The sequence below is a fragment of the Anser anser genome (genome assembly GCF_964211835.1).
Source record: "Anser anser genome assembly, chromosome: 18".
Classification (NCBI taxonomy): Eukaryota; Metazoa; Chordata; class Aves; order Anseriformes; family Anatidae; genus Anser; species Anser anser.
The window spans coordinates 6,501,643-6,515,566 of NC_139739.1; the positions used below are offsets into that span (position 1 = coordinate 6,501,643).

The 13,924-nt window shown below is 53.3% G+C and overlaps 1 protein-coding gene across 3 annotated transcripts in view; it reads left to right on the forward strand.

The window, feature by feature from the left end:
* Positions 1–6,919: 6,919 nt before the first annotated feature.
* Positions 6,920–13,924, forward strand: part of MMP17 (matrix metallopeptidase 17) — a 50,494-nt gene continuing 43,489 nt past the window's right edge. Inside the window, exon 1 of one of the 3 annotated variants that reach the window (XM_083803378.1) lies at positions 6,920–7,108. In XM_083803378.1, coding sequence (XP_083659504.1) covers positions 6,980–7,108 — 129 coding nt within the window. In that variant the 5' untranslated portion in view covers positions 6,920–6,979. The remainder of the gene's footprint in view (positions 7,109–13,924) is intronic. The other 2 variants (XM_083803379.1, XM_083803377.1) reach the window with 2 other exon arrangements.

Below are 13,924 nucleotides of genomic sequence, written 5' to 3' on the forward strand. Positions count from 1 at the left end.
TGGCTTTCCTCAGCTGTTGGACCTCAAAAAGGTCTTAAAGGCAAGAAGATTCAGGCCAGGTGAGGAGGTGAGCAGAAGAAATAAAAAAAAATACAAGATGAGGAAGCCCTCAGGAGACATGAGTATGTTCAGCTGTAAGTCTTTTCCTGTAAGGCATCTCATTGCTGTCTGTTGAGCACTAATGGATCCCTATCTCTCTAGAAGCAAGGTTCCCAGATCTGGAAGGTGAAGGACACCAGGATTTAGCCAGAATTCAAACCCATGACTGACACCACCTTAAATAACTGTTGTCCTCCAAGAGGAGCAGCCAGGCAGAGAGGAGAAAAGTAAGCTTGATGGGGAGCAGGAAACAGTGCTGCCATCACCCTCCATCTATGCAGGGTGTCAGAGCAGGGGAGGGGAAGGAACCGGCAGAATGTGTACAAAGGGCTGGACAAAGAAATATTTTGGGGGTAGTCCAGGAGGAGGACCAACACAGAGAGCAGACCAAGGACCTGAGGTCAGGACAAGTACCCCTGTTGTACCCCTGCCACTTGTGAGCCAGGGACACCACAGCAGAGCACACGGCTGAGGCCTGCGAACTGGTCATTTGCGACTCAGTCATGAAAAGCGTTGTGTTGGAGGTCTTACTGACCTCACTAGCAAACCCCCCACAGCTGAGCCAGCCTCTGGAAAGGTTGCCTGTTACAATGTCCTCTGTCGAAAGAAGATTTATAGCGAGACTCAGTCGGTGAGATGTGCTCTGCCATGACTAAAATGCCTGTCCTCCTCTGCAGCGTGCAGTGTACGTGCACATACAACCGGTTGCTGGCTTCTGATGCCTGCCACATAATTTGCTGCCTTCCTGAGCGACAGAAAGCACGAACGCTCATTAAAGCATTATAAAAACAGGTCAAAGGTTTCAGAATTTTCCTAAGCTGAAGGACAATCTGTTATGTTTAAATAGTGCTAAAACTGGTGTTTCTTTTCCACTTGAAAACTCCGTCAAATGCTAGTTTGTGTCTCTGCACATTTTTTTTGGTTTTGCGTAAAGTGACTGTGTTCTACTTCTGATTAATTAACCTCAGGACTTCTCTTCGTTGCTTAAAAAGTGCATGAAATGATGCTGATGTTATTAAGAAGCCAGGACAGCAGGGATGGTAATGCTGGTAGCGAAGAGACGATCACACTTCATATTTGCTTTTAATGTGGCAGGCTGGTCCTTCTGTCCCCATCACCGCCAGGTCTTGTCTGAGGCTGTGCTGTATTGAGGGAGTTTGCAGCAAGGTTAAGCCTGGAAAACATGTACCTGTTTTATAATTCATGGGTGTTAATGTCTTAAATGTTGTTCTGTGAGATGTACACGATAAAGCAGGGAGGCAGAAGTGGCCAGTTGTTCATGATGTGGTGTGTACTTGCATCTCCTTGGTGGCAGTGTGGCTGTGAGCTGAGAAACTGGCTGTTGTAGCTGCCCTGGTGCGACTGTAGTGCCCAAGGACTCACTCCAGAAATAGGGTATGATAACCTTATGCCAGGCACCTTACAAACCTGGAAAAGAGAGCTCTCTTGCCAAGGAGAAGACAGAAAGCAAGGCAGGACCACAGGCAAGGGAGACAAAGGAAACTGTGAGTAACATTGCTCGACTTCTTAGAGCACGGCTGTATTGCAAAAGTGTCCCAGGAGGGTTCTTGACCTTATAGGTGTATTTGTAGGCAAAGGGAGATGGCACAGCTGGCCTGGGTTTGCTTAGAAGGCAAAATCCCCATGTGGAAGGGGCAGCGTGGAAATGTGCAGGTGTGGTTTTTTGAGAGCCTCACAGGGGAGGGAAGGCTGGTGTCTAGGCCAGCGGGAGGAAGGAGCTGATTTCTTGGTGCTAAATGAGTGACAAAAGACAGGGCAGGGTTATCTGTGAAAGCCTTTGAAATAAAGACAAGTAGTTTGTTTGATCAGATACACGAAATTCAGCAGAGGGATGCTTGAGAGAGGCATGGAGAGATGGTCAAAGCGATAGGCTTGGAAAAGGCCTCTGTAACAGCACTAGATGCAGGTACCTGCAGGAGCATGACTGGCAGGAGGAGATAAAAGGGCTTTTCGGCAGGGGAGACGCCAGCTGGAGGGAGCTTCAGCTGCCTGGAAAACCAGGCGAGGCTGCACTTTTCGGGTGTTACACGGGGAAAATCTGCAAGATTTAGACCTAGACTAGGTCTAAGCTGTGCTGCTCACGGCCTCGGGTGGGATGAGGCCGAGGGGAGGTGGTTGGTGCTGCTATGGCCTGTTGAGCTGGAGCAGGCGGGTGTCCCTGAGATGCTCTGTGCAAGGCTCTGGTTATATGGAGAACAACCCATGTCAGGCCAAAAGCACTGCAAGCGTCTTTAGCAGCATCCCTTTCTCCTCAGCCCTAGCCTGGAGGAAAATACTGGCTTCCCCACTCACCCAGCTTTGGCTTCCCCCCTTTCATGTCAGTTATTGAAGGAATAGGTTGTTTGTTTTCAATTGGAGAATAAGGAAGCAAGAAAAAAAAATGCCGTGTACTCTCAAGCCATCTATAAATGCTCTATTCTGTTTAATTTTTACTCACAGAAAAGAAAGATTTCCAGACTTCCCATGAGTAATACTCGACATGTATGCAAGCGTATGCCTACTACTTGTCTCAGGAAAACAATTGATTTTGGTGGTGGTGGTGGTGGTCACCGATCAGTCCTAAAAGTAAGCAAGCAAATAAGTAGCTTCGGGGTGAAATTAATTATATGCAAGTAAATTAGATGCCAGTAACTGATTTTCCCACAGCTACCAAAGCCTGTAGACGAACAGCAGGATAATATCACAAATGGCCCCAGTCCTTTCAGGGTGTCTTTGGGCTCAGCAAGGGACCCATGCCACGGGGCTGCCCCCGGGGAGCTCTGCATGCACCGGTGATGTGGTGCAGCTGCTGAAGCATTATGAGTTCTGTCTCCGTGGTTCTTAGGGCAGAAAATGATTATTTCTCATCTTGCCAAAACAGGAGCATCTGCAGTAATGTAACAGCGCAGAAGAAGTTGTAGGGTATCTACTGATAAGAAATGTTGCATGTTTAATCCAAAGCATATTTTCAGTATAGCTGTGTAATTGGGAAATTAAATCGTCTGAATGTTGTCATACATGCTAATTATACTGAATGCACCGAGAGGAAAATCTTCATCTTGCATGTAGCCTACATAGTTAGAAGATAATGACATTTTAAATTCATACTCACCGTCCTGGAACACAAAGGTGAAAATATTTTAAGTACATGTATTCTGGTTGGAATGCATGCGGGAAGAAAACAAATTGAGTACAATTGTTTGCAGTTTTTTCCAAACACAATGCCAGCCAGATCAGGCAAATGCTAACTTGCAAATTCATTTTCCTGGCATTTCTTATTTTGCATAAAAGTTTTGCGCTAAGAAAGACCACTTTATAGGTATCACAGTAAACAGCTATCTGCTGTGCCTGTCAATTTGCCTGTTCTTACTTACAGATGATTGCAGTTATCTGTATTTTGTTGTCGTGCAAAGCAAATATTTTGGCTAAAATGTGTTGAAATGCTGTTTTAACTGAGTCATTCACTTGCAACAAATGAAGCATAAAGAATGCATTTTGGAAGCTACACTTAACAGAATTAAAATCATCACACTGTTCCTTCCTTAAATAAATCCTATTCAGCAGCTCACCTGTGCAATGAATGGCATGAACACTCCATCTTCCCCTGTATTGTACTTGCAGGGCAGGCATGGAGTCAAACCTATGTCATCGAGGTTGCTTTTTATTGACTGAAAAGTAAAGAGAGAGAATATTCAGAGTGCAGTTTGTTCTGACTAGGGTCCCCATATTTCCTAACTCTTTCTGTAGCTGCAAGGAGTTGGTGGCATCCATACAATCTGCCTCATATTGTGCGTAGCTCCCACCTTCCTGGGATGAGACGTACTTTTGGTACATTCATTGGGTTAGCGTGACATCAGCACCATTATTGTGCTTAGAGCTAAGCACGCATCCTCCAGCAGCCTGAGGGCTGGGGGTTTAGATCTTTTCTGGTAGTTCTTTGGGTCGTGATGCTCGAGAAGTGTTTTGTTGGAGGTGAAAATTTAATGCAACAATAAAATTAAACTATTAGAGAATTCTTCCCAGTTGTTTGTACGTGACATGGTTGTAGACTTTTTTTTTGGTATCATAATTTGTGAGATAGTTTTTGATTAACATGCAGAAGTCTGCCATCTTGTCATTTATAAGTGTTTGCTAAATATGTTTACAAATTTACTGGGAATTGATTAGAATAGCTGTAGGGAGTGGACAAAACATTTACTTGTATGGTGTATATAATTATTCACATTGCAAGTCCTCCCCAACAGGTATTGGTACCAAGGAATAGATAGGACTTTGGGGTTTTTGTGTGTGATTTTATTTTGTTTTTTTGAACATTGCTCAGGGCCATCTGAGCATCTTCTCCATCAAAAGGTGCCCCCCCAGGCAGGATGGAGCTCGTTCCTGGTGTGCTGCAGGCAGGTGGCTGTGCCGAGGTGTGAGGCCGGGCTCTGCACGATGCTCCTCGGCAGGAGGATGGAGCCACTGGCACCTGGGTCGAGTCTGCTGCAGGAAAACCTTCTGCACGCCCACAGAGCTCTGCAGTTACAGCCCGTGCCTGCGTGTAGAGCAGAAACGTGAGAATGCCCGTGGGAAAAGCATTCTCTTGCAACAATCAGGTTTGAGTGTGTTTGAGATTGGGTAGAAATTGGTGCACTCTTGCATTCGGTGCCACGGGAAAGAAACGAAAAGGATTAAACTCCATTTGCCATGGAGCAGCGCCCTCCGCTCGCCCTGCTGTCAGACTGCTCCAAACACCCGCTCTGATGGAAACTGAATTCGTTGTCCCTGATGTGCTGCTGCGAGGGAGGGTGGCCAAGGAGGCGAAGATAAAATGGTCGTGTGTGCCCGGAAGCCTTGACCCCTTGAAGAGAAGAGCAAAGCTCCACCAGACGGAGTGGGCTCGGCCTTTATCTTTGGTCCTGCAGCTCCCAGGCTGCCCACAACGATCCTTCATCCTTCATTGCTCTGCTCTGCAAAACGGGAGCAAAGGTTGGGGTGGAGCGTGGAGCATCTTCCAGAGGACGTTTGTGCCTGTTGCTGGGGTCAGTGAACCTGCACCAGCCCTGCTGCCCGCGTCCTCCTGAGGATATCTGCGATCTGCCCGCGGCCGTGTCAGCTGCCAAGAGAAATGACCCCTTGCAAGATGAGATTCGGGAGCTACTTAGCAGGAAATTATCCCTGTGACGTTGCTAAGCAATGCCAGGCTGTTGGGACCGCCTGAGATGATGCTCCCGAGCTGGAAAAGCCGGGAGAGGTTGAGAGGTGGCGGGTGGCTTCTTCCCCCTGCTCGGAGCGGTGCGTTCTGGAGGCCAGCAGGTAACAGTTGGCATCTTGGGGCTGGCACGGCAGCTGTCGGAGGTGAGAAACATCTCCCCCGAGAGCAGCAGCAGCAGCTGCAGAAGGGAAAGGACAAGGCAAGGGCAGCAGGAGGTGCACCGAGGGGAGCGAGACTCTGCAGAGGGAGTAAGGGAGAGGAGGGGAGGGAGGAGAAATCACCCCCAGGGACGGGGCTTCTGCAGCGGGGCAGCCCTGGGTGCCTTTGGGAAGCAAAAGGAATCGGGGAGCAGGAGCTGCCAGCCCATCTCCGGGAGCTTTGGAAACCTACAGAGCCCAGCGGTGGGGCTTGCTGTGCTGGTGGAGAAGTTAAACTTCCCTTCGGCAAGGAGCAAAGCTCTTGAGATAACAGCTCTCGAGCTACCTTGGTAGCTGTAGTCAGTGAGGCTCCGAGCCCTGTAATCCTGTTCCCACCCCCAGATTTTCCAGCACTGGAGCAGTAATTTCAGCCCAGCTCACAGTGGCACAGGGGACTGTGGTCTTCCTCTCAGTTCTTGTTAACCAATTTCCTTCAGATAAAAATCCCCTCTTTGCTCTAGTCCTGTCTGATACTAAATATCTCCAGAAGTAGCTACACTTCAGTGCTGAATTGATCTATTTGTGCAGAAGGTGTCATATCAACGTCTGTTACAATTCTGCCCCAGCAGCATCTAGAAGAAGCCCTTTTTCATCTCTACATTTCTTCTCTCCTTTTCTCTCCTCTCCTTTTCTCTCCTCTCCTTTTCTCTTCTCTTTTCTTTTATCACTTTTCCCTTTCCCACCTGTTTCCCCCCTTTCCCTTTTTTTCCCCCTTTCCCTTTCCCTGCAGTCTCTTTTTTAAAACAACTTCAGAGATACTTCCCCAAGCTGTTGAGTACATCAGTGTGCTAACGGGACGTGGGGAGTGCGGATGCCGCTCACGAAGCACGTTTTTCACCCTCAGCCTGGGGGCGCTGGGGGTGTCTGGGTGCCCCCCACCACTGGAGTGCCCCCCTAGGTGGGGGATGCACCTAGGTCAGGGGATGCACAGCCCCCTCCCCGGCACCCCCGCGCTGGGAAGCGGCCAGAAACGAGCAGAAGCGGCGCCGTCTGGAAGCTGAGAGGTGGCGCAAGGTGCCCTTAGGGGCTGGGAGCTCTGCTGGGAGCAGCCGAGCAGGGCCGAGCCGAGCCGTGCCGAGCTCGGCGCCGCACAGCACCCCGCTCCCGGCGCTCCGCACCGCCCCCTCCCCGCCGGAGCGCGGCACCGCCTCCCTCATTAGCATCCTTCCTCCTCCTCCTCCTCCTCCCCCCCAGCCGGCGGCCGGCCGCAGAGGGGTGCATGGCAGCAGCAGCCCAGCCGCGCTCCGCTGCGCTCCCCGCTCCGGCCGGGGGGGCGATGTGAGCGCGCCCCCGGAGCCGCGCCCCCGGCTCGGAGCGGAGCGGAGCCGAGCCCCCCGCGCCCGGCGGCGGCAGCGCGGATGTTGCGCGGAGCCCCGCGGCCCGGCGGAGCCCGGAGCGGGGCCGGGGCCGGGGCAGGGGCCGGGGCCGGGGCCGGGCCCTGCCGGGGGGGGCGGCGGAGGCGGCGGCGGGAGGTGCGGGGCGCGGGGGGATGCTGAGCCCCGCCGGCCGGCCCCGCGCCCCCCGCCGGGGGATGCTCCTCGTCGTCGCCCTCTGGCTGGCGTGCCGGGAGGCGCCCGCGGCGCCCACCCCCGCGGCGGACGACATCAGCCGGGGAGTTGTGAGTTACCCGCGGACCCCCGCTCCTCTCCGACCCCCCCCCCCCCCGCCTCTCGACCCCCCCCCTTTTTTTCCTCTTCCCCCTCCCCGGCCGGCTCCGGCGGCTGGAGATGCTCCGGTGCCCTCCAGCTGGCACCCCCCGAGCCCCCCGGCACCCCCTGCACGCTGCCCCCCTTAGCACCCAGTGTCCCCCCCCCCAAGGCCAGCACCCCCCGGAGGATGCGTCCCCCGGGCGCCCACGGAAGCCGGTGTCGCCGGTGTCCCCCCGCCTTGCGCCCGCTGTGTCGTGCCCCCCCCCTTGTGCCCTGTGTGTCCCCCTGCAGCCATCGCCCCCCCGCCCCACAAGTTTCCCCCAGCCCTGTGCCCACAGGGCGACGGCCCCAGCGGCGCTCCCACCCGGATGGCAATTTTTTCGGGCTCTAGGAAAGGGCTGCCCGCTCCCAAAGGCTCTCCGCCCGCGGTGGTGGCACAGGAATTGGCAGCAGGAGAGCTGAAATGGCACGTTTGGTGGGAGAGCCAGCCCTGGGCTGGGGTCCAGCTCAGGGACGAGGTGGGGGATGCTCCGTGCAGGCTGCGGTGCTTTTCCCACCCGGGTGTGCTCGTGGTCCCCCTTCTCCGCACGCAGGTGCCCGCTCCGTTTGCAGGCAGGTTTCTACCGGGCAGCAAGGTTTACCTCGTGTCCCTGGCACATCACGGTGCCAGCAGGTCCGTGCAGCTTCACGGGCAGAGCCCGAGGCTTTTCTCTTGGAGGAGGAAAAGTTTCTTGCAGCTGAAGCCAGCCGCAGCGAGAGGAGACCTCGGCGCAGGGAGGAGAAGCCCCACGACCCCAGCACACCCAGCTGTCGGGAAGCCGGCCGCCGCTGGGCATGGCCGAGCGGTTCTGGGGCTGGACCCGCCACTTTGGAGAAATTCCCCGAAATTCAGCAAATTTCAAACCGCTGCCTGCGTGCCGCTGCGAAGGAGGGAGGGAGGCTTTTGCGGCGCGGCAGGGTTACCTAACAGGGGGGGCTCGCACGGAGCAGTGCGCCAGGACGCTGCCGCTGCCACCGCCAAGCGCTGCTCCCGCTCCCAGGCTGCTTCCCCAGCCCCTGCCTGGGCTCTGGGGAGGACAAAGGATGTCCTTCCCCCTCGGTTCCTGGCAGAATAGGAAATGTGGGGAAAATGAGGCACATCTGCATTATTACGGTGCATTTGCTTCCCTCTGTAACCAAATGTTAAAGCTGGGATTAATATTTAATGCAAACAGCACATAAATTGGTGTATTCTGCCCCAATCAATTTGACTCAAACTTCATCTTTGACCTGCTTTTACCCTTGCTACCCTGTGTGCTGCACGCAGCTTTAACAGGTTAAGTGTTAACACTCGAGGGGACTTATTAGTTCCCGCTGACAGCCCTCGGGCATCAAGGTACTTTTTGTCCTGGGCTGGATCTGAGCAGTTCAAACCCATGCCGGAGAGCTGGGGCTGTCTCGGGGAGGAACGGTGCCGGGGACGGTGAGAGCTGTGCGGAGGTGAATGTGGGTGAGGGGAGGTACCGAGGGCTGTCAGACCCAGCCCTGTTTTGGCTGGGGAGTAGGGACTGGATGATGCTCGATGCGCGTCTCGGTGATTTCTCCCCTCCCATGGGTGTGCTTCTGGGGCAAATCCATCTCTTTGGCTTGTGACGGCACGGGTGGGAATAGGACTGAATTGACTGTAAAGCAGGTTTGTGCTCGTGAGCAGCAGGGAGCAGAAAATGCCAGGTGTTTTCGGAGGTGTTTGTCAGGAAAATACCAGTGTGGGGGAAGCGAGCACTTTCAGAATAATTATTTGACATCCACCTTATGAAGCAACTAAGAAATTAAAGATCTGTGATGCATTTCAACCAAATATTTGAAAGCTAGGAAGCATGAAACCATGGCAATCGAAAGCTCCGCTAACCTTTGAAAATCATATCCAGCGGTTCTCTGCAGCAAATAGAGCACAATGTCAACAGAGCTCCCGCGTTCAAAATACCCCCCCAGCAGCTGCGACGCCTTCTGCGCCGAGCAGGGCTGCGCCTCCGAGCTGCGTGCCCTGCTCCAGTCCTGCATGGCTTTGGGTTGGATGAAGCAGCGATGCTGGGCCAAATTAAAGTTCAGCAAAAGGAACGAGGGCTATAACTCAACGGCAGCTCTTGTTAGAGTGCTGCCCAAAGCAATATAATCCTGACCGATTCTACAGATTTCATTACCAGTGGAATATCCTGCCCAGTTTATAAATCTAGCTTGATTATTAATGTTTTTATTGTTCTCCATTAGCTGCTTTAACAAAGAGAGCATAAAATAGCAGGTGGAATGGAGCTCGATTTGAGTCTTTTCCTTGAATTTTAGCCCGTTGGGTCTGAGATTTACTACTTTGCCATTTGCACTGCTGCCTTTTCTACAACGAACCCCCCCGCCTCCCTCACCGGCACACTGAAAACCAGCGGGTACCTGCAACCGTCCCAAATTGCATCTTTTTATGGCTGTTTGACTCGAGCGTCTCAGGGGCCCGGGCAGTGAGAACTTCACACACGTTAGCAGTAAGCGAGTAATGAGGGCTCTGCCTCCTCTGGGCTTTGAACCAGGGCCGGAGGGAGGGCTGCCTTTAGCTTTCATTTTTTGTAAGAGCCGGCGCGGTGCGATCAATGTTGACCTGGAGACCCGCCGGCTTGAAAACGAGCCTAATGCTGAACCAGCAGCTCCTGCGGCTGGCCTGCCTTACCCCTGCTGCGGGTCCTGGTGGGGAACGGGGTGCGGGTCGAAGCCGAGCAAGCTTTGCCCCGAGGGAGAGGCTTTGCCCTGGTGCTGGGGCCGTGGTGGTGGTGGTGGCATCACGAGATCAGCCCGCACGGATGCGGGCCCTGCGGGTGACAAGGGACGTGGGAGCGCCAGAGAAGTTTTAGTTTGGGTGTGAGAGCGTGAGTGCAAGGAAGCTGAGTGTGAGCCTCTTCTTCTCGACTGCATGGTTGAGGGTGCCAGGGAAGGTTTGCCTGTGCTCCCCAGGCGTTTCCCCAGCTGGGGCTCGCTGGGCATTCCTGGGGGCTTGCGTATGAGCGATGCCTCCCGCTCACAATGCCGGTCTGTGTTGTTACTGGAGGAGTTGCTCCCAGGGGATGGAGGCATTTGCATTCATCGGTGGAGGCCATGGACCGCGTCCCCCTCGCGGTCCCAAGCGGCTCTTTGTTCAGGGCAGGGCCCTCGCCTTTGTGGCTGCTTCTCATTTGAATGACAAGGATGTGCTGGGGGAGAGGAGGGCGGCGCTGAGCCCCCCCGGTGGGCTGGGGACACACAGAGGTTCCTCTGTCCCCACCTCGGGGAGCGGGCAAGAGGGTGAGGGCTGCGGAACAGCCTGTGCCCTGCACCTTCCAGGTGCTGGATTTCAAAGCAAATCCCATCCCTGCTGGGGAGATGGGCCCCGGGTTGGTGTTTCAGTGGTGCTCAGCCTGCCTCTGGAGCAGCTGAGGAACCGGAGCATCCATTTACCCCGTCCCTCAGCTGTGCCCACGTGTGATCACCTCCCTCCCACTCGGCTGGGAGCTTTCCCGAATTGCCCCACGGCAGCATCCGGGGCAGGGCACGGCCTCTGTGAGGCACGGCGGGTGGTCTGGCTCGGGGTCTGGGACAATTAGCCCTTAGCAGCAAAACCCTTGTGTGGAGTTAAGCTGTTCCTTCTACAGCGAGAAACTACCAGACGTGTAGCGTTCTGTTTCTGCTAATGGGGAAATTAAAAATTGATGATCCCAGTTGGAGCTTCCTTCAGCCTTCTGAAATGGCAAGTGTTGCAGGACGAAATAGTAGGTTCCCCAAACAACGATGCATTCAGGCCAACTGCGTAGGGGCGAGGAGCTTTGCTTGGCCCCTCTGCCATGAAAGCGCTGCGTTCCCTTCCAGCACAGAGCTGCGCCCATCCCAGGTTCATGAATTCCCTCCAAGAAAGCTTACGCTACCATGGGAAGAAAAAAAAAAAAAAAAGAAAAAGCACTGCTGGTTACATTTTAAGGTACCTCTTGAAGCCAAAGTACAATGCAAACTAAATTGGCTTGACAAAAGGCTGGCTGGAAGCTTCCAAATAGACAGGCTCCTGTGAAAGCATTTAATCTGGTATTAAAGCCCTGGCTGGTCTGAACTGCTATTTCCTTTTCAGATATGAGTTCCCCAGACCTGAGATACAGTAATGCAATTTTGTCCCATGCTTGGCTGCTATTGTGGGCCCAGCCGTGTGAACTACCCGGGGTAGTTAAGCTAAATTACCCGCTTTAGTGTCACTGGGGGCTTTCCCATGCCTGGGGGAGCAGTGCTGGCGATGGAGCAGGCGAGCCCTCGCCTCACTGGGTGCTGCTGTCCAAACCGTGCCTGGTGTCCTCGGGGTGGGCCAGGATGTATTCGGGCGTCCTGGGACCAAAACTCCCCTCCCCGAGCCCTGACCCGGCTTGGTGGAGGATGGGAAGGAGCTGTGCCCCTGTGCCCTTCTATTTCCCCTAAATCATCGTGGTGTTCATGCAATGGAGGTCGCTGTCTGCACCTGACTCAGCCACCTCGCTCCTGCAGGATTTTATTATTCTCCCTCGTTAAATTAACTTGCAAAGAAGTGATGTGAAGCGCAGCACGTTCCCATCCCTGCTGTGGCCAGCCGGGGCTCTCCCAGCCTGGCGCCTGCGGTGACAGCGAGCTCCAGGAGCTGCCCGCCACGGACACGGGTGTGACACGGGTGACGCTGTCACGAAAGCAGGCTCTCGGATGTCCCCGACACCCTGCTTTGTCCCCGCGAGTTCATTAGCGCTAGCAGCTCGCCGTGAGTCATCGCTGGGGCCGCGTGCTAATTTCTCATTATTTACTCATTGGCAAAACCGCTGCAGGAATGGACTGTGCGGCTCGGAAAGGTCACACTGCAACAGAAGAAACCTTTATTTCTGGAGTGCCGCGAGAGCGGGCACATGCCCAGCCGGGACCTCAGGGCTCATCCAGCCTCATGGGGGGGACAATGCCCGAGGGAAGAGCCCTGCTTCTAAATGCAGTGCACCCCATGCAGCCCAACAGCAGGTGGGAAGCCTGGGCCACCTCCTTGTCACTCCTGAAAGCCTCTCGGTTAGGGGAGAGCTGCTCTTGAAAAGCAAGGGTTTGCTTTCAAAATAACCTGAGCTCTGAAAGCAGTAGTTTTCAAAATGCTTTCTTTAATCAAAATCACTTTAAATGGGTAGATTTGGGAGTTTCAGAAGTACTTCCCAATGCGTGCGTGCATCTGCATGTGTCTTCTTTGTCCCAGATTTTTATGAGGATTGTCTCTGATTTCTGGGTCAGAGAATTAAGAGATTTGATGTTACATTAAAAAAACACACCAAACCACATATGCGAAGTTAAATCCAGTGCAAAAAACAAAGCAGGCGTGCGGGGGCGAGCGAAGAAGCTGCTGAAGTCGAGCAGAACTGGAGAGTTTTAGACGAGCGTCATGAGAAACTGCCTCTGACAACAGGTTTCTTCAGAGAGAAGTCCTGCAGTGACTGACATGGAGTAAATACCAGAGTTCACCGAGGAGTGTGGTCTTCAGGTGAGACTGACGGTTTGATTAGCCATGGTGATTTAATAGAAGAGAACCCGATTAAATCTGAGGAATTTCCTGCATCAGAGCAACCCATGGGCACAGCAAATCGTTCTTGCAAGAAATCTGGAGATGATCTACAGTGCCCAGCAAGAACAATCCCAATAAGGTGATTTGGAGAGCGGCAGAATATTCGTGGGTGTGGGGTTTCTTTTTTTTTTCTTTCTATTTTTTCCAGAGGGATTTTATGCCTGTTGACTGTCAGTGGTCAGGTGGAGCTGTTCACATCATCTGACATATTATTTCATCCTGACAATATTGATCTTTTGGGTGAAAAAAGCAATTTTACCTGTGCCACAGGGTCCTTGCTGGAAGGTGATGGACATGTTTGGATTATATTGTCTTGTTATTTAACAAACCCCAAACGGCATCCCCTGCGGCTCAGCTCCCAGCTGCTGAAGATCACCTGACAGCCAGGCTCTGCCGTTACATCCTGAGTTTACTCTGCAATTCGAGTTCATCTTTTGAAACCTCCCTATGCACATCCTTCTTTCAGGCGCCACACAAAAGCTTCCACCATCCAAAATACAAGAGGGAGATGAGATGTCTGGACTGTTTCAACAGAGGTCTGAAATACCCTTTGCAGCTGCTGTCCTGGGTTGTGTAGGTTGCCCGTCCTGCACTGCGGTGGAGGCACCTAACCCTTGTACAGTTTCCCAAAGGCCCCCATCCCAAACCATCCAGCTCAGGACTTTTTCCACCTTTCTTCCCACCAAGTGACCCTTGCTGGAGATGGCAGATTGTTACCAGAGCAAAAGAAAACTTCATGGGTTGTCAGCGTTTGGGGACCTCACCATCTGAGGGTTTTTTGAGGTTGAGGGAGCAGATCTCGGAGCGCTGTTGGGACCAACTGACTTTGGAGGGGCCTGAATGGGATAAAAGACGGAAAAGATGGGTGTGCAAGGAAGGCAGTCACATGGGATCCCTACTGAGAGGCAAGCTGGACACACTCATCTGAAGAAGGGTTCATGTGGTTGGCAGCTACAGGCTGTCCAAACCACCACACCTCTCGGCAATACTGCTTGTCCTCAGACTTGGATGGTCGGCGTATTGCTCAACCCTTCATAACAACTTGTGTTTCTCAGCGAGGTGTCACACACAGAAGTACTAGGGCTGGTGTCCTGACTGAATTGCACCTCAGGACGCTGCTTCTTGCCTTTCAGATCTTGCTGAGTGAGAGAGAAATAAAGCAGTCTCTCCTGATTTTCCTGAGCCCACC